Source organism: Carcharhinus amblyrhynchos, chromosome 11, assembly GCF_965287045.1.
Source record: "Carcharhinus amblyrhynchos chromosome 11, sCarAmb.v2.hapA, whole genome shotgun sequence".
NCBI classification, from domain to species: domain Eukaryota; kingdom Metazoa; phylum Chordata; class Chondrichthyes; order Carcharhiniformes; family Carcharhinidae; genus Carcharhinus; species Carcharhinus amblyrhynchos.
This window is the reverse complement of record NC_137334.1, coordinates 15,451,381-15,472,143: the sequence shown is the minus strand read 5'-3', so window position 1 is coordinate 15,472,143 and position 20,763 is coordinate 15,451,381. Positions and strand designations below refer to the sequence as shown.

At 49.2% G+C, this 20,763-nt stretch overlaps 1 protein-coding gene across 1 annotated transcript in view; it reads right to left on the bottom strand.

Moving 5' to 3' along the window:
* LOC145349660 (disintegrin and metalloproteinase domain-containing protein 23-like) overlaps nt 1-20,763 on the bottom strand; it is a 121,317-nt gene that overhangs the window by 60,402 nt on the left and 40,152 nt on the right. Inside the window, exons 5-7 of the mRNA XM_080198184.1 lie at nt 7,360-7,442; nt 6,485-6,548; nt 2,478-2,547 (exon numbers count right to left, since the gene is read on the bottom strand). Coding sequence (XP_080054310.1) covers nt 2,478-2,547; nt 6,485-6,548; nt 7,360-7,442 — 217 coding nt within the window. The remainder of the gene's footprint in view (nt 1-2,477; nt 2,548-6,484; nt 6,549-7,359; nt 7,443-20,763) is intronic.

The window sequence follows — 20,763 nt, the reverse complement described above, 5'->3', positions numbered from 1 at the left end:
GGCGAGGGGGGGGAAATCCCCAGCCTGAAGCAGGAGAAAGAGCTGACAGAAATGAGGAGAGACTCGGTGGAGGAATCGCACAGCTTACTACCTGGATAGCTGAAAGCACGGCTGCCAATGGGGAAGGAGAAGGGGTGCCCTGGAGACCAGGATTGCAGGAGGACGAGAGATCTCAACGTTCCGATGCCAAGTGGCTTACGTAGGCACCAACTGCCTTTAAAAGAGAGGCCCCCCCCCCCATCAATGGTCCCTGACCTCTAACCCCAGCCAACGTGGCGACTTCCCCTTCCTGTTGCTGGTTACACAGCAGCAGAGGCGGGATGTGGTCTTTTAGGTGGAGCATTGATTACCCTAAAGGATTACCCTAAAGGGTCGGTGCTGGGGCCTCAGCTTTTTACCATTTATATAGATGATCTGGAATGGGGAACCGAGTGTAGGGTGTCGAAATTTGCTGATGACACCAAGATTGGTGGAACGGCAAATTGCGCGGAGGGTGTGGAGAGTCTGCAGAAGGATCTAGATAGGCTGGGCGAATGGGCCAGGAAATGGCAAATGGAATTTAATGTTGGCAAGTGTGAGGTGGTCCACTTTGGTAGGAAGAATGGTAGGAAGGACTACTACTTACGGGGCGAAAAACTGCAGCAGGCGACGGTGCAGAGGGACCTCGGGGTCCTTGTGCATGAGTCGCAAAAACCCAGCCTGCAGGTGCAGCAGGTGGTCAGGAAGGCGAATGGGATGCTGGCCTTCATAGCGAGGGGGATTGAATATAAAAGTAGGGAGGTCTTGCTGCAGCTGTATAGGGCATTGGTGAGGCCGCAGCTGGAGTACTGTGTGCATTTTTGGGCGCCGCACCTGCGCAAAGATATTTTGGCCTTGGAGGGAGTGCAGAGGAGGTTTACTAGGCTGATACTGGAGTTGAGGGGGTTGAGCTATGAGGAGAGGCTGAATAAACTGGGCTTCAAAAAAGACAATAGGATTAGGGGGCACAGCCTCAAGATAAAGGGGAGGCGGTTTAGAACGGAGTTGAGGAGGAACTTCTTCACTCAAAGGGTGGTGAATCTCTGGAATTCTCTGCCCGTTGAAGTGGTGGAGGCTGCCTCGCTAAATATTTTTAAGACGCGGGTTGATGGGTTTTTGATAGGAGAGGAGATTAAGGGTTATGGGGAGAGGGCGAGAAAGTGGAACTGAGCAGCGACAGATCAGCCATGATCTTATTGAATGGGGGGGCAGGCTCGAAGGGCTGGATGGCCTACTCCTGTTCCTATTTCTTATGTTCTTATGTTCTTTTATTGAGCATCAGGGTCGGAAGGCCGTTTGCAAGCCTGGGTTTACTCGGGGTAGAGGGAGGGAGGTGGTGGGATCATAGTACAGCACAGAAGGAGGCCATTCTGTCCATCGAGTCTGTACCGACTACAACCCAGGCTCTATTCCCGTAACCCCACATATTTACTCTAGCTAGACACGAAGGGGCAATTTAGCATGGCCACCTAACCCGCACATCTTTGGACTGTGGAAGGGAACAGGAGTACCAGAGGAAACCCACACAGAATCGGGAAGAACGTGCAGACCCAGCACAGACAGTGACCCGAGGCCGGGGATTGAACCTAGGCCCCTGGTGCTGTGAGGCAGCAGTGCTAACCACTGTGCCACATCTCTACACTGGCACCCTCAGCTGGTTTAAACTGCCCCCAACCCCCCTCACTCCATATACCCGCACTCCCAACCACCCATCGCCTACCTCCATCACCATTACTGGGGGGAGGCCAATCATTTCTACCCAACTCCAGGCTTGCACACAAACCCCTTTCCTTCCCCTTGCTTGGGAAATAACCCCCTGAAGGAACCGGGACACACACAGGAATAGGGGTTAGGCCATTCAGCCCATTGAACCAACTCTACCATTCAATGTAATCATGGCTCTTTGGAAACCTCACTGCCTTTTACACCCACTGTCCCCATAACTCTTTATTGTTAATCAGAATATATCAATCTCTGCTTTAAACATACACAACAACTGAGCTTCCACAGCTTGCTGGGGTAGAGAATTCCAAAGATTCACAACCCTCTGTGTAAAGACATTTCTCCTCATCCCGATCCAAAGTGGCTTCCCCCTAATTGTGAAATTGTGCCCCTGGTTCTAGACTCCCCGACCAAGAAGAACGTCCTACCCACATCTCCCCTGTCTATTCCTTGAAATATTTTGTAGGTAACAATGAGATCACCTCACATACTCCAAAACCCAGCCCAGTTTTCCCAATCTCACCCCACAAGACAGTCCCACCATCCCCGGAACAAGTCTGCTGAACCTTCGCTGTACTCCCTCTATGGCAATAATATCCTTTCTGAGGTAAGGGGTTCCACAACCGCACTCAGTACTGCAGCTGCGGTCTAACCACACTCCTACGCCATCGAAGATAGGCCTCACTATCCTGTACACAGCAGCCCAAGGTGCCAACATTAGTAACGACCCCAATTACCATAATGGAGAGGTTTCTCCGCCAATCCAACTGGGATCCGGTGCAGTATGTGCGGACGTGGCGAGTTCTTCTGCAGGGAAAAAAAGAAAACATTTCTTCAACAGCCATCATCCGCCTGAGATTTGTGAGCTTTGAAAATTGGAATGAGCAACAGCAAAAGTGTCAAACAACTATTTCTCATTGTTTAAGTTTGTGTATAAGTGTCACAAGTAGCTTTACATTAATACAGCAAGTAATTTACTGTGAAAATCCCCTTGTCCTTCACAGGGCGGCATGGTGGCACAGTGGTTAGCACAGCTGTCTCACAGCACCAGGGATCGACCCGGGTTCGATTCCTGGCTTGGGTCACTGTCTGTGCAGAGCCTGCACATTCTCCCCATGTCTCCATGGGTTTCCTCCAGGTGCTCCAGTTTCTTCCCACAATCTGAAAGACATGCTGGTTAGGTGCATTGGCCATACTAAATTCTCTCTGTGTGTACCCAAACAGGCACCAGAGTGTGGCCACTAGGGGATTTTCACAATAACTTCATTGCAGTGTGAATTTAAGCTCACTTGTGACAATAATAAATATGCCACACTCAGGCACCTGTTAGGGTACACTGAGGGACAATTTAGCATGGCCAATCCATCTAACCTGCACATCTTTGAACAGTAAGGGACAATTTAGCATGGTCAGTCCACCTAAACTGCACATTTTTAGACTGTGGATGGAAACCGGAGCACTTGGCGGAAACCCACGCAGACATGGGGAGAACATGCAAACCCCACACAGGTGGTACGTGACCAGGTGATTGATTATCTGTAGGAGTACAGCTAATGGCTGCGATTCCTTTTAAACTAGGGGCGAACAGGCAGTCCCTGTGTCTCAACTCAGGTGGGGGTTCTTGAACCCTGTACTTTGACATTAATCTAATCCCCACGCTAACTGTCTAATCGACCGAGCTAACATTCCCCCAGTCTGCATCTATCTCATCAGTAAGAATTTCTATGACGGGGGAAAAGAGGAATTCGCTTTCAACTTGAGTAGAGGTCTTGCTGAGTGGGTCGGGTGTGTTGAGTTCCACACATCTGGCCAGCTGTGCCTCACTGATGGCGCACTAAAGCTGGTTGTGGAGTGGGCAGATGTGTACGCCAGTGATTTTGGGCTGCGTAGTTCTGCACGCCAGGATACAACCAAAACAAAGCTGGCAATCGATTGGAAAGAAATCGAAACACGAGCAGGCAAAAAAAACTGCCAACCTTCAATTTGCAAAGACTGAGAGTGAATAAATAATTGGTCACTGATACCAAAATAGCCTAAAGAGGTTTGGCTCTGCAATAGATAAATTAAATGGGTTTTTGATTCGAGATGTGCCCACACATTATTACAGCAGGTTATGTGCAGTCAAAGAATAGAATTGTACACAGCAAATAACGTTTGAGCCAGCGAGTGATTTACACATGATCCCAGGGCACTCAGTGGCACAGTGGTTAGCACAGCTGCCTCACAGTGCTTGGGACACAGGCTCGATTCCCAGCTTGGTCACAGTGTGGAATCTAAAGATGTTCAGGTTAGGTGGATTGGCCATGCTAAATTGTCCCTTAGTGTCCAAGGATGTGCAGGTTAGGTGGATTGGCCATGCTAAATTGTCCCTTACTGTCCAAGGATGTGCAGGTTAGGCAGATTGACCATGCTAAATTGTCCCTTAGTGTCCAAAGATGCACAGGTTAGGTGGATTGGCCATGCTAAATTGCCCCTCAGTGTCTAAGGATGTGCTGGTTAGGTGGATTGGCCATGCTAAATTGTCCCGAGGTGTCCAAGAGATGTGCAGGTTAGGTGGATTGGAAGGGTAAATACATGGGGTTACAGAGATAAGATGCTCTGTTGGAGAGTTAGTACAGACTCAATGGGCCAAATGGCCTCTTTCTGCACTGTAGGGATTTTATGTTTTTTTGATGCCCTCAGGTGACGTCAAGGACTCCTCTCAATACTGCCCCTGCCCACCTTCCCCCACTTGCCTTCCTTTATGAAGCAGTGTCCCATTGTAAATCTGTAACCCCTTGTACAGTAATTAGCTGCAATTATCTCAGTACACGATGATTCAGCTTTCTGGCTTTCTTCCCTATTGATTCATCAAGGCTCACTGAACTCTCTCTCTCGGGGAATCAATCTTCAAATTAATACTGACCCTGCTTCCCGTATAAACATCACGCAGCCATCCATAAGTCCTGATTTGTTGGATCTCAGTTGTGGTCATTGTAATTGTGGTCATTGGGATAGCAGCATATCATCACCAGAAGGGAAGTGTGTCATGTGATCCAGTCTCAGTTTCACTTTGCAGCACAACACAGCTAACATCTCCCTGCTGCTACAACTTTTCGATCTGTGCATATATTTTCTCGGTGCACCTGTTTTGCTAATAGAGCTGACGCCGTATTTCCCCAACCCCTTAGTGCCTTTATAACATTATAATAATGCAACATGGTGGCGGCAGAAGTCAATTAGTGTGGCAGCGAGACTAAGGACAGGTACAATATGGTGAAGAACCTCGCTGCATAAAATCATAGGATCCAACAGTGCAGAAGGAGGCCATTTGGCCCATCGAGTCAGCACTGACCACAATCCCACCCAGGCCCTATCCCCATAACCCCATGCATTTACCCCAGCTTGTCCCCTTGACACTAACGGGCAATTTAGCACAGCAATCCACCTAATCCATACATCTTTGGACTGTGGGGAGAAACTGGAACATCCAGAGGAAACCGTTTGCCCCAGGGGCAAACTGGCACTGCCCACCAGGCACCTTGGCACTGTCCACCAGACACTAGGCAGTGCCAAGGGACAGAGTTGGTACAATTGGTGGGGGCGGGGGGGGGAAATCCCACTGCCACTCTGCTATCGGGATCGGCGGGAGAGAGAGGGAGGAGGTGATCAGGGCTGGCCATCAGGGTGTACGGGATGGTGCGAGTTGCCTGGGTGGGGAGAGGGCGGTTGGTTGGGACTGTCCATCTTGGCGGGGGGGGGTGGAGTTGGGCTGGCTGTTGAGGATGGGTGGCGGAGGGGGGGAGATCTGGGCTGACTGGGAGTTTGGGGGGGTTGGGGAACATAGGGACGGGCCCAGGGTGATCCAGAGGGCAACGATTGAGGGGTGGGGTCAACGAGACTAGCAATCGGGAGGCCAACAACTGGGGGGGCCACAGATCGCCGCATGCACAGTGGCCCACTCACCGCTATGCTGCCGGCCTCTCCAGCCGGAACAGGCACAGCCCATCACTTCCCTGAGGGAATCATGCTGGGGGCACTTTGCAGTGTTCAAAGTTTACTGCTGTTGTGTCGGGTGTTGTTGAGGCCATATTGCATTGTGTACAGTTTTAGTGTCCTTATCTTTCTGCACCCTTGTTCCTGAATCCCGGGGAATGCCCAATGCTGGCCTGTTTCATGACAGAAGCTTCATCTGGTTGGTCCTTACCATCGTGTCAGCTACGACTCTCACTAACTTTTACAGATGCACCATAGAAAGCATTCTTTCTGGTTGTATCACAGCTTGGTATGGCTCCTGTTCTGCTCAAGACCGCAAGGAACTACAAAGGGTTTACAACATAGCAAAATCCATCACGCAAACCAGCCTCCCATCCATTAAATCTGTCTACATTTCCCATTGCCTTGGAAAAGCAGCCAGTATAATTAAGGATCCCACGCACCTCGAACATTGTCTCTTCCACTTTCTTCCATTGGGAAAAAGGTACAAAAGTCGGAGATCAGGCACCAACCGACTCAAGGACAACTTCTTCCCTGCTGCCATCAGACATTTGAATGGACCTACCATGTATTAAGCTGATCTTTCTCTACACCCTAGCTATAACAGTAACACTACATTCTGCACCTTCCCCTGTCCTTCTCCCCTAAGTGCTCTATGAATGGTATGCTTTGTCTGTATAGCATGCAGGAAACAATACTGTTCACTGTTCAATAATACTTGTGACAATAATAAATCAAAGCCAAAAAATAAATACTAGCTGGCACTCACCTCTGTATGTGTCTGCGTCAATGGCTCAATGACGTATATGTAGTTACCATCATCGAACATGCCACTACAAAGAGAGAGAGAGAGATGACACAGTATTACAATGAGGTCAGCAATCCCGAGTAGTGTCCAGTACCTCACACAAAGTCATCGTCCCAGCATTTTAACTGGTCCCCCACCCCTGAGTTTCCTTATCTTTGGTTCCATTTGCATTTCTGAAGGTGAAGAGAGTCTGTGAAGTTGACATTTAGAATCCCTACAGCACAGAAGGAGGCCATTCAGCCCATTAATTCTATCTGACCACAATCCCACCCAAGCCCTATTCCCGTAACCCTCATTTACACAGCTAATCCTCTGACTCTAGGGTCAATTTAGCACGGCCAATCAATCTAACCCGCACATCTTTGGACTGTGGAAGGAAACCAGAGAACCCGGAGGAAACCCACGCAGACATGGGGAGAACATGCAGACTCCACACAGACAGTGACCCAAGCCAGAATTGAATCTGGGTCCCTGGCACTGTGAGGCAGCAGTGCCACCACGCCAACCAGTGTTTACCATTTGTTACTACCAAGCACTCCCAGGATAGGTTTGATATGAAGTTCGAAGAAAGCTGAAGCTCCCTGGACTCCAGCACTTAAGATGCTGGGCCTTTTAGGAAGATATTTTTAAATAGTCAGTTTTGAGAAAAAGTGCGGCTGCCTCATTCTTCCCATTCCGATGGCCCGCGTTGGATTCGAACTTTGGTGCCGAGAGGTGAAAGGGCTGCGGGCGTGGGTCCAGCGACCTTTCACCCCGAGCCCACTCAGGGCAACCCCAGTGTTGAAGCTGCTAAGCCCTGTGTGATCATCACAGGGACAGCTCACTGTCATACTTACTGAAGCCCATCGCAGGTGGAGAGTGCGACCTTCGACTTGGCGATGCCCCGTAGCTGCCCGTGATAGTAACAGTGTTCTCCACCCTGGGGGCAAAAGGAAATATAGTTCAAGCAAGGTCACAGGTCACTTGGCAGCCATTTACACCAACGCTTTCTGATTGGATGAGAAAAATTTGGTTGCCATTTGCAATGACCTGGTTGGGTGGGGGGTGGGCTCATCTTTTCTACACCAGCCCAACCTCCCCCCCCCCCCCCCCCCCCCCCATCTCCTATTAAATCAGACCATGCCACACCCTATCTCCTCAGACTTGGTTGGGGGGGTGGGGGGGAGAAGGGTGGTGGGATTTACAATGAACAGTACAGCACAGGAAGAGGCCCCTCAGCCTCTCAAGCCTGCGACGATCATGATGCCTGTCTAAGCTAAATGTGCACTTATCGAGTCCCTATTCTTCCATTCCCATCCTATTCATCTAATTGCCCCTTAAATGCTGCTCTCGTACCTGCTCCCACCACCTCCCTGGGCAGCCAGACATTCACCACCCTCTGTGTAAATAAACGTGCCTCACACATCTCCTCTAAACCTTTCCCCATCGCCTTAAACCTACGTCCCCCAGTACTTGACTTTTCCACCCTAGGAAAGAGCATCTGACTATCCACTCTGTCCATGCCACTCATAATCATGTAAACCTCTATCAGGTCACCCCTTAACAGTCATCGTTCCAGTGAGAATAAATTGAATTAATCCAACCTCTCCTTATAGCTAATATCCCTCCAGACCAGGCAACATCCTGGTAAACCTTTTCTGAACCCTCTCCAAAGTATCCACATCCTTCTGGTGGTGTGGCGACCAGAATTGTACACAATATTCCAAATAAGGCCGAACTAAGGTTCTGTACAGCTGCAATACTCAATGCCGTGACTGATGAAGGTAAGCATGCCGTATGCTGTCTTGACTACCTTATCCACCTGTGTCGCCACTTTCAGTGATCGATGGACATGTACAACCCAGATCTCTCTGCCTGGCAATACTCCTAAGACTTCTACCATTTACTGTATAATTCCTACATGCATTGGACCTTCCAACATGCATTATCTCACATAAAAACCGGTCGGTCCCTTAATAAGCCATACTTGGCTGGGGAAAATTAGCTCTGATGTCCGGCTGGCTATGGATTCCTGCGGTGGAATTTTATCATCCCGCCCATGACGGGAACGGTAGCGAGCGCCAGGGTTGGTGTAGACCACGTAAAGGTCCATTGACCTCGGGATGGGATTTTTTGAGTTTTGGGGTGAGTGCAGCTGTAAAATCCCACTCCTGGCTTCTTACTCGATTTCAATGCATTCTGGGAGGCATGCCTCACAATTAGTGCCACGTTGCCCTTTGTACCATCAATGTCGGAATGAAAACCTTGCATTTATATAGCCACCTGCGCCACCTTCAGGGTGTCTCGAGATGTTTTACAGCCAATGAGGTACTTCTGAAGTGTAGTTGTGAGGTCAGGAACACGGCAGCAAACCTGCGTACGGCCACGTTACCCCAATCAGCGCTGTTTGCCGGTCGAAGAATGTGTTTTTATTCAGAGGAAAGCAAAACACTGCAGATGCTAGAATCAGGAGCCAAAAACAGAAAATGCTGGAAAATCTCAGCAGGCTTGACAGCATCTGCGGGGAGAGGATAGAGCCAACATTCCGGGTGTGGGTGATCCTGCCTCAGAGGTGAGGGCAAAGAAAATCAGGAGAGATTTACACTATGGGGGGCGGGTGGGGAGTGAAATGGGAGAAGGGGAGTGTAAATGGGGATGCTAAAGGCCGGGAAAGGTGCTAACAGTGTCCATTAAGTGATCAGAATGTGTAAATGGCGGAACAGAGGTACAGATGGTTCAGACAATTGCCCTGCGGGGAGGGGGGGCTGGGAATAGAGATCGGGAATGGAGAAGTAAAGAAATGGAAGTGGGAAAGGAGGATGATAAAAATAGACAAATGAGATGAAAAGAAGAAACAAAATGAAACGAAATAAATGGAAATGGGATGAAGGTGGAGGAGGGAGTTCACACACTGAATATTTCTTTACTGATTGGTTGAAGGATAAATCTTGGCCAAGATACCAGGGACAATCCCCCTACACTTTCCTCAACATAATGGCAGACAGCTGCTGGGAGGTGGTGTGCCCAACGCCCTCTGTGTTTGCCAGCGGTGGGAAAGATGGCATCTGGAGGATGTTGGAGATGCCACTAAAGGACCCATTTTAGCCTCCATGGGCTAACCTCCAGTGTTATTGTAAGCCGCCTTGCGACTATGATAAAAAAAAACTTTAAACTTAAAATGGCCTGCTCCTCATCCTGAAATTATAGTCATACATCAGACATCACCCGTGGCTGGGATTCTCCAGTCCTGCTGCAGTGGACACAGTTTTGGCTGAATAGCCTCCTTCTGTACTGTAGAGACTCTATTCTTCTATTTCCTGTTTTTATTTCAGTTATCGGAATATGAACAGTTCTGCGGTACAACTGTGGAAGGATTGGATGGAATAGGCAAGCAGCTTCTGAGAGTTGGGTGGCTGGATTCAAGGAGTCACGGATACATAGAATCCCTGCAGTGCAGGGAGGCACCATTTGGGCCATTGAATCTGCACCGACCACAATCCCACCCAGACCCTATCCCCGTAACTCCATGCATTTACCCTGTTAATCCCCCTGACACTAGGGTTAATTTAACATGGCCAATCCACCTAACCTGAACATCCTTGGAGTGTGGGAGGAAAACCGAGCACCCAAAGAAATCCCATGCAGACACGGGGAAAATGTGCACAGACAGTGACTCAAGACAGGAATTGAACCCGTGTCCCTGGCACTGTGGGGCAGCAGTGCCAACCACTGCGCCACCGTGCCGCCCAGGGCTCAATGTAAGAGAACTCGGGCAAGATTCTCTGCCCGCCTCTTCCTTGTGGATCCCTTCTGATGCCTGCCCGCCGCTGTCAAAGGGAATTCTCTTTGAACCCACCCCCAGGAAGCCTGCTGGGAAAATTCCACCCTTTAAACGGAAGCCGAAAGAGACTCCTGCACAGAAATTTTGGAGCAACTCACTTCCAGGATTAACGGTTAAGGCAAAGAAAATCCAGATTTGACAGGTGAGATAGGTAGTTTCATTCAATAGAAATGATAATTCCAGCGTGGTTTTGTTTTCTGCAAAGAAATTTCCACTGTGCGTGGGGGCAAGGCAGATTCGTGCTAAACGCACAGCAGACTGCACACTGAATCACACAGCCTGATAGATTCCTGCACCATAAGATTCTCACTGCAATGCTACACTTAGCCATTACCTCAGAGTGCACTGAAATCAACACATCCAGGGTGAGGATTCTATGTTAACACTCAGCGCACTCTCTCTGTATGCAGCTAAAAGAAAGACCTGCATTTATCTAGTGCCCTTTGCCACCTCAGGACACGTCCAAGGCGGTTTGCAACCAATAGAAACCTTACAGTGCAGAGGGAATCCATTCGGCCCATCGAGTTGGCACCTATCATAGTCCCAGCCTGACCTTGTTCTTGTGACCCCTCATATTTACCCTGCCAGTCCCCCTGACACTAAGGGATAATTTGGCATGGCCAATCAACCTAACCAGTACGTCTTTCGGAGTGTGGGAGGAAACCGCACCACCCAGAGGAAACCCACGCAGACACGAGGAAAATGTGCAAACTCCACACAGACAGTGACTCAAACTGGGAATCGAACTCGGATCGCTGGTGCTGTGAGGCAGCAGTGCTAACCACTGTGCCACCATGTCGCCACAATGAAGTCCCTTTCTGAGGAGCAGTCACTGTTATAATGTACAGCGGCCAATTCTTGTGAACAACGTGTTCCCCACAACCAGCAATGGGTAATCGATGCTAGTCGAGGGATAAATGGTGGCCCAGGCACTGGGGAGAGCTCCCTGCCCTGTGGCAAAATACCCCACGGAATATTAAACCCCTAGACTAGATAGGTCCGTGGTTTAACATCACAATTGAAAGTTGGGTCCCTCCGACAGCGCTGCAACCCCTCACTGGGAGCGTCAGCCTGGAATTCTCTGGTCATGCACATTCCACCACCGCCAGCGAGAACGGAAAATTTGGTCCTTTCCACTCACAGCATCGGGACTGGAGAATCCCAGCCACAGGGCGAGTTTGGAGAATTGTGGGGCGGCACGGTGACACAGTGGTTAGCACCGCTGCCTCACAATGCCAGAGACCCGGGTTCACTTCCCGGCTTCGGGTCACTGTCTGCATGGTGTGTGAAGGTTCTCCCCTTGTCTGTGTGGGTTTCCTCTGGGTGCTCCAGTTTCCTCCCACAGTCCCAAAGATTGGGTTAAGTTGATTGGCCATGCTAAATTGACCTTAATGTTGGAAGATTAGCAGGGTAAACGTGTGGGGTTACGAAAATAAGGCCTGGGTGGGATTGTGGTCGGAGCAGACTCGATGGGCCAAATGGCCTTCTACTGCACTGCAGGGATTCTCTGATCTATGGTTCCATGTTCCTTAACTCCAGCCCTATGCTCAGAAAGATTTGCCTGAACCCGGGGACCTTTTAGATTAAGGAGGAAGGGTCACTCCCCCCGCCCCCCAGAAAAACATTGACACCAGCTCAGAATGGTCACGGTGCACACGATGAAACAGCCTCTAACCGGGCACCGATTGGTACTGTCGTGTGCGGTGCTCACACAAAGAACTGGAATGATGCCCACACTGCTGGGGTAAGGTCCACCCTCAGATATCCAGCCAGGTAAGGCATCTTGCCATGCCATACACATTCTGGGGGTTTTTTGTTCAAATTTATTTATTTATCAGTGTCACAAGTAGGCTTACATTAACGCTGCAATGAAGTTACTATGAAAATCCCCTAGTTGCCACATTCTGATGCCTGTTCGGGTACACTGAGGGAGAGTTTAGCATGGCCAATGCAACTAACCAGCATGTCTTTCAGACTGTGGGAGGAAACCGGAGCACCTGGAGGTAACCCACGCAGACACAGGGAGAACGTGCAGTCAGTGACCCAAGCTGGGAATCGAACCCAGGTCTCTGACGTGGTGAGGCAGCAGTGCTAACCACTGTGCCACCCTGCCACCCCAGGACTGGCTACGGGGAATCGGCAATGTAAAAGAAACCAGTTCTCAGCCTGAATGTCCCCTGTCGAGAACCCAGCAAGCATTTCTTTGATACATAAATTCAGGTGAAAAATACTCTGCGAAAACACAGCATGTGTAAGAATACAGCAATCATATTTTTAACTGAACACTAAATGGCATAATTAAAATGACAAAGTGCTTTACTATCCAGAGGGGAAGAGAATAATCTCTATGTAAATCTATCTGAAAAGTGGTTCTCCTTCAGCGACTGGTTTTTATTAATCTCACTCTTCCCCCGCCCTCTCTCCCCAACATTATCCGGATCTCGGGTTTTCTTCCATCACACCAGTCTATTTTTGGATTTGCGAGGGAGCGATTTGCATACAAGAGATTGCTGGAGTTGCCGTGGCGAGCACTAAATTAATTCCACCAACCTCACTGCGGCTCGCACAGCTCCTGGACTCTGCAGCACTGAGGGTGAGGCCAACTCAATCCACAAGGTGCCACTGCCAACCATGGCACCGCTAGATGGCTCCGGGAAAGGATTACTTTGTGCCCCCTCTCCTTTGTCAGCATCAACCTGGCACACTGCATTTATTAGTAAGGGGACTAGTATAGAAGAGTGCTGGGCTAGTCACTGCCCTGGTTGCTGAAGTAGTTACTGGAATAGTTACTGGAATAGTTACTGGAATAGTTACTGGAATAGTTACTGGAATAGTTACTGGAATAGTTACTGGAATAGTTACCGGAATAGTTACCGGAATAGTTACCGGAATAGTTACCACACTAGCTACTGGGCCAGACATGGGTAATTTGCAGGGCTAGTTACTGGATCAGTTACTGGGCTACTGCACCAGTTACTGGACTGGTTGCCTACTGGACTACTTGCCAGACTAGTTACAGGGCGAGTTAATGGACTAGTTTTTCAAGGGCCTGTAGTATTAAACCAGAAACACGAATTAAAATCCCAACAAGGTGGCTGTGGAATTTAAGAACAAAGAAAATCACAGCACAGGAACAAACTCTTCAGCCCTCCAAGTCTGCGCTGACCACACTGCCTGACTTAACTAAAACCCCCTATGCTTCCAGGGACCATATCCGTCTATTCCCATCTCATTCATGTACTTGTCAAGACACCCTCTAAAAGTCACTACTGTATCCGCTTCCACTATCTCCCCCGGCAACGAGTCCCAGGTACCCACCACTCTGTGTAAAAGATCTGCCTTGTACATCTCTTTTAAAACTTGCCCCTCGCACCTTAAACCTGTGCCCCCTAATAAGTGACTCTTCCACCCAAGGAAAAAGCTTCTGACTATCCACTCTGTCCATGTCCCTCATAATCATGTAGACTTCTATCAGATCACCCCTCAACCTCCATCGTTCCAATGAGAATAACCCAAGTTTCTCCAACCTCTCCTCATAGCTAATGCTCCATACCAGGCAACATCCTGGTAAATCTTTTCTGTACCGTCTCCAAAGCCTCCACATCCTTCTGGTATTGCAGCGACCAGAATTGAACACTATATTCCAGGTGCGGTTTAACTAAGGTTCTATAAAGCTGCAACGTGACCTGCCAATTTTTAAACTCAATACCCCGGCCGATGAAGGCAAGCATGCCGTATGCCTTCTTGACTACCTTCCCCACCTGCATTGCCACTTTCAGTGACCTGTGTACCTGTACACCCAGATCCCTTTGCCTAACAATACTGTTAAGGGTTCTGCCATTTACTGGATATTTCCCATCTGTTCATAAATTCAGCTAACTGAATAAATCTGGAACGAAGAACTTGTATATCAGCAAAGGTGACAATGTAATTAGACTGTCATCAAAACCCACTCTTAAGGGAAGGAAATCTGCACATCGCTACCCGGTCTGGCTTACAACTGATGCAGCAATGACTCTTAACCACCCTTGAAAATGGACCAGCCCACCCCTTGCTTGTATTCTGAAAGGTAGCACATCACCACCCTCTAATTTCAAAGTTTTAAAGTTTATTTATTAATGTTGCAAGTAGGATTACATTAACCCTGCAATGAAATTACTGTCAAAATCCTCTAGTAGCCACACACTGGCAGCTGTTCGGGTACACTGAGGGAGGATTTAGCATGGCCAATTTACCTAACCAGCACATCTTTCAGACTGTGGGAGGAAACCGGAGCACCCAGAGGAAACCCACGCATACACGTGGAGAATGAGCAGACTCCGTACAAAAGGTGACCCAAGCCGGGAATCAAATCTGGGTCCCTGGCACTGCGAGGCAGCAGTGCTAACCACAGTGCCACCGTGCTGCCCATTCATCAGTTAACACCACCTTGTGGCATACCCTATGCCCATTGGAAAGCAAAATAGACTCGCAGCCCAAAAACCACAAAGACTGACCCAAGCTGCGAATTGAACCCAGGTCCCTGGCGCTGAGGGGCAGCAGTGCTAACAACTGTGCTGCCAATTAGGAGGGTACCCTGCCAGCGATGCCCACATCCCATTGAGGAACAAAGAGAAACGGCAAGTTTTATCAGCAGAGGGCAGCTCGGGAGGTGTGGGGGCGGGGGGAGATCATGAGTCAAGGCAGCTGAGAGCAATCTGCAGGGGCACCAGCTTCCAGGTGAATCGATCATGCGGACACCTCATGCAGGAGGAAGTGCTGACCGGGTGTGTGGAAGAGTAAAATGAGCAAACACACTAAAGGAATTGTGCCAGCGTTGGCAATCCACCAGTTTTGCTGAGATCAGAGCAGGTCGATTTCATCCCGTCATTATAACTGATTAATTACCTGCGCAAAGAGGGAGAAGTCAGCTGGTTCACAACAGCGTTCCCTCCGGAGAGAGGAGAGGCGAGTATCAGTGCACATCGAGGTGTAGAACTAACCCACCCAGAGGGCATTGGAGGGATCCTGAGTCTGCTTAGCCCTGTCTGTTTCAGTCTTGATTTGATGATTGTGATGGCACAGGGTAAATGCGTGGGATTACAGGGATTGACCGGGGAAATGGGCTGGATAAGATACTCAGTCAAAGAGATTGGTGTGGTCTCAATGGGCTGAATGGCCTCGTTCTGCAGTGTACAGATTTTATTCTATGCCTAATTGATCTTACAGACAACGCCCGCAGTGAGCACCAATCTGGGGCATCAGTTCACATCTGTTAAAATGGTAGAAATGAAAATGTTATGTTTCAAAGGCTATTGAGGGTGAGGTGAGAGGTTTAGGAGCCTTGACTCAGCAATTGGGGTGGCACGGTGCCACAGTATAACAGTGGTTAGCACGGCTGCCTCACAGTGCCATGGACCCAGCTTGGGTCACTGTCTCTGCGGGGGGAATCTCAGAGATTTATAAAATTCTAACCAGATTAGACAGGGCAGATGCAGGGAGGATGTTCCCGGTGGTGGGGGTGTCTAGAACCAGAGGTCACAGTCTGAGGATTCAGGGTAGACCACTTAGGACAGAGGTGAGGAGACATTTCTTCACCCAAAGAATGGAATTTATTACCACAGGAAGTAGCTGATGCCAAAACACTGAATGTATTCAAGAGGCAGCTGGATATAGAACAGGATCAAAGGTTATGGGGAGAAAGCAGGATTAGGCTATTAAGTTGGACGATCAGCCATGATTGTGATGAATGGTGGAGCAGGCTCGAAGGGCTGAATGGCCTCCTCCTGCTTCTATCTTCTATGTTTCTATGACAGAAGCAAAAAAGCGAAGTTGGAGACTGGCTTTTCAGCCAGACCTTCAAAGAACTGAACTGTACTTAAATTTGAACTGAATTCACACACTCTAAAATCCAAAATATATTTCAATCCTTATCTCATTATTGGAATTGTTTTTTGCATGCTGTCTCCATCTAGAAAAACAATCCCTACTGTTGTTTGCCTGCATTGTGTACCCTTCAGGAATGCAGTCAATTTTTAGCTAACCCATCATGCCTTCTGATTCTGCATATAGCTGCAATTGGTCAGCTTAGCAGAGTTAGTTAACCCTTACAGCCTAGTATTTAAATGTAATTCTACATAGGGAGAAATATCTTAAAGTGAAGTCTTTGCGTAGACTGAAACAGACAGGACTAAGCAGACTCAGGATCCCTCCGATGCCCTCTGGGTGGGTTAGTTCTACACCTCGATGTGCACCAATACTCGCCTCTCCTCTCTCCGGAGGGAATGCTGTTGTGAACCAGCTGACTTCTCCCTCTTTGCGCAGGTAATTAATCAGTTATAATGACGGGATGAAATTGACCTGCTCTGATCTCAGCAAAACTGGTGGATTGCCAACGCTGGCACAATTCCTTTAGTGTGTTTGCTCATTTTACTCTTCCACACACTCAGTCAGCACTTTCTCCCGCATGAGGTGTCCGTCGAATGATCGATTCAATTGGAAGCTGGCAGCTGGTGCCCCTGCAGACTGCGCTCAGCTGCTGAGTGCTCTAACCAAGCAAATACTTGGGCTGAGAAGTGGCAAGTAACATTTGTGCTACACAAATGCCAGGCAATGGCCATCACCAATAAGAGACACTCTAACCACAGCCCCTTGACATTCAATGGTGTAACCATCACTGAATCCCCCACTGTCGACATCCTTAAGGTTACCATTGACCAGAAACTCAACTGGACTCACCAAATTCACACACTTGGCTACAAGAGCAGCTCAGAGGCTAGGAATACTGTGGCGAGTAACTCACCTCCTGACTCCCCGAAGCATGTCCACCATCTATAAGGCACAATTCAGGAGTGTGATGGAATACTCCCCACTTGTCTGGATGGGTGCAGCTCCAACAACACAAGAAGCTTCACCCCATCCAGGATAAAGCAGCCTGCTTGATTGGCACCATATCTACAATCATCCACTCTCTCCACCACCGATGCTCAGTAGCAGCAGTGTGTACCATCTACAAGATGCACTGCAGCAATTCACCAAAGACAGCACCTTCCAAACCCACAACCACTCCCATCTAGAAGGATAAGGGTAGCAGATATCTGGGTACACCACCACCTGCAAATTTCCCTCCAAATCACTCACCATCCTGACGTGGAAATATATCGGCTGTTCCTTCGCAGTCGCTGGGTCAAAATCCTGGAATTCCCTCCCTAGCGGCATTGTGGGTCAACCCACAGCACGTGGACTGCAGCGATTCAAGAAGGCAGCTCACCTCCACCTTCTCAAGGGGCAACTAGGGATGGGCAATAAATGCTGCCCATCCCTAACTCAGTGCTCCTTCCAGCTTTTCCCAGTGCCAGACTCAACACCTCAAATCTCTCCATTTTGGCATCTCATCCCCCCTGCCCCATACCATCTGTGACCTTCAACTAGCCCATACCAAATCCCATTCACTCATCACCCACAACCTACATTTCAAGTTTGAGGGGCCGAATGGCCTCCTCCAGCTTCAATTTACAATGTCTCAATCGAGAAGGAATTAGATCTGGTTCTCAGGGCTAAAGGAATCAAGGGATATGGGTGGGGGGGGGAGATCAGGGCAAATTGAATTTGATGATCAGCTATGATCAAAATGAATGGTACAGCAGGCTCGAAGGGCCAAATGGCCTACTCCAGCTTCTAGTTTCTATGTTTTTATTACATGAGCTCCATATCTAAAAGAAGCTCACATTTAAACTCTCATCCTTTCGTTCAAACCCTTTCAATGCTTTGCAACCAACCGTCTGCCCCATCTCTAAGTTCCTCCACTCCTACAACCTCCGAGATCTCTGCATTCCTTGAATTCTATCAACATCCTGGCCAGAAACTGAACTGGGCTAGCCATATAAACTGGGGCTACTAGACAGGGTTAGAGGCTAGGAATCCTGCAATGAGTAACTCACCTCCTGACTCCCCAAAGTCTGTCCACTATCTACAAGGCATAAATCAGGAATGTGCTGGAATACTCCCCACTTGCCTGGATGGGCGCATCTCCAACAACACTCAAGAAGCTCAACACCACCTAGGACAAAGCAGCCCCATTTGACTGGCACCATATCTAGAAACATTCAGTCCCTGCACCACCGACACTCAGTAAGAGCTGTGTGTGTTATCTACAAGATGCACTGCAGCAATTCACCAAAGATCCTTAGACAGCACCTTCCAAACCCACACCCACTTCCATCTAGAAGGACAAGGGCAGCGGACACATGGGAACACCACCTGCAAGTTCCCCTCCAAGCCACTCACCATCCTGACTTGGAAATATAGCACAGTTCCTTCACAGTCACTGGGTCAAAATCCTGGAATCTCAACCGTAACTGCATTGTGGGTCAACCCACAGCACGTGGACTGCACAGTTTCAAGGAGGCAGCTCACCACCATCTTCTCGAGGGCAACTAGGGCAATAAACGCTGACCTGGCCAGTGACATCCATGTCCCTCACCCCACCACTGACTGGGTCATCAGCTGCAAGGCCTTTAGCTCAGAAATTCCCACCCTGAATCTTCCCCATGGTTCTCTCTCTCTCCCCCCGCCCCATTCCTGTTCTTTAAAGAGACTCGGTAAAACTTTCCTCGCCAATCAAGCATCTGGTCACATCTCCTTGAGCAGCTGAGAATCAAGGTTTGGTTGGTCGGGCCTGAGGGATGTTAAGGGTGATATCAAAATGCAGGCTGTTCACCTACTTGCACATTCCCAATTCCACACACTCCCATGCATGGCAAATCAACCTAAACTGAGAGAAAAGGGAAGGCGATGGCCCACTGGTATTATCGCAAGACCATTAATCCAGAAACTCAGCTGGTGCCCTGGGGGACCCAGGTTCGAATCCTGCCATGGCAGATGTTAGAACTTGAATTCAATAAAAAAGAATGAAGCCATTGTCGATTGCTGGAAAAACCCACCTGGTTCACTAATGTCCTCTAGGGGAGGAAATCTGCCATCCTTACCTGGTCTGGCCTACATGTGACTCCACAGCCCACAGCAACGTGGCCGACTCTCAACTGCCCTCTGAAACGGCCGATCAAACCATCTACTAGGGATGGGCAATACAAACCATCTACTAGGGATGGGCAGTACAAACCATCTACTAGGGATGGGCAGTACAAACCATCTACTAGGGATGGGCAATACAAACCATCTACTAGGGATGGGCAATACAAACCATCTACTAGGGATGGGCAATACAAACCATCTACTAGGGATGGGCAATACAAACCATCTACTAGGGATGGGCAATACAAACCATCTACTAGGGATGGGCAATACAAACCATCTACTAGGGATGGGCAATACAAACCATCTACTAGGGATGGGCAATACAAACCATCTACTAGGGATGGGCAATACAAACCATCTACTGGGGATGGGCAGTACAAACCATCTACTAGGGATGGGCAATACAAACCATCTACTAGGGATGGGCAATAAATGCTGGCCAGCCAGCGACGCCCATGTCCCACAAAGGAATAATTTTTTTTTAAAAAATTGCCGCAATTCTACCGTCCCGCCCGCCGCGGGAATCGAAGCGGACGAGGGGTGGACAACGGGAAGGTCTGTTGAGCTTGGGGTGGGGTTTTCCAGTCACGGGCCAAGCAAGGCTGTAAAATCTCACCCAGTACGCCTCACTCACACCTGCGAGGGCAAGATGTATATCCCGGGGGCGGTGGGATGGGTGAGACCACCCCTCCTCCTCCATCAGTCTGTATAGATAGCCACAGGGCAACAGACTGAGTACCCTCTCCGAACCCTGTAACCCCCCCCCCCACCCTCTCTGCACTGACGGTTGACGCTCACTGATATTCCTTTGCTGAATTAACACTCTGCGAGTTCCCGTCTGCTGCAGTTGTACGCCGTCCAAGATGGTCTTACAGATCTCACTGGCGGCTTGTTACCGTGGCAACAGGATGCTGGGGACATCCAGGAGGGGATCGTTTCCGTAGCTGAACGCACCCAACAAGGTAAAAATCATTATATTCAGAAAAAAATTAAACCTGTCCAGTAAGGAATGATTCCACACCGAGCTGCTGAACCACTGCCAATCATCCTCTGGTGTCCGGCTGACATTTTGTTTTGGTTAACCCTTCATTTGCCTTTTCCCAGTAAAGCTCAAAACCAGCTGCACCTTAGAACTGGAACTTTACCACCGCGCCTGCCACAGAATTGGAGCGGGCGGGACTCCAAAAACATCGACCTCGGGCGGAAATTTCTGGTCTCGCCTGAGCAAGGCTGTAAAATCCCGCCCATAGAAAATAGAGGCCGGCCATTCGGCCCTTCAAGCCTGGCCCACCACACAACAGCGGGGGGGTGGTGGCACAGTGGTTAGCACTGCTGCCTCACAGTGCCAGGGACCCGGGTTCAATTCCTGGCTTGAGTCCCTGTCTGTGTGCAGTCTGCACGTTCT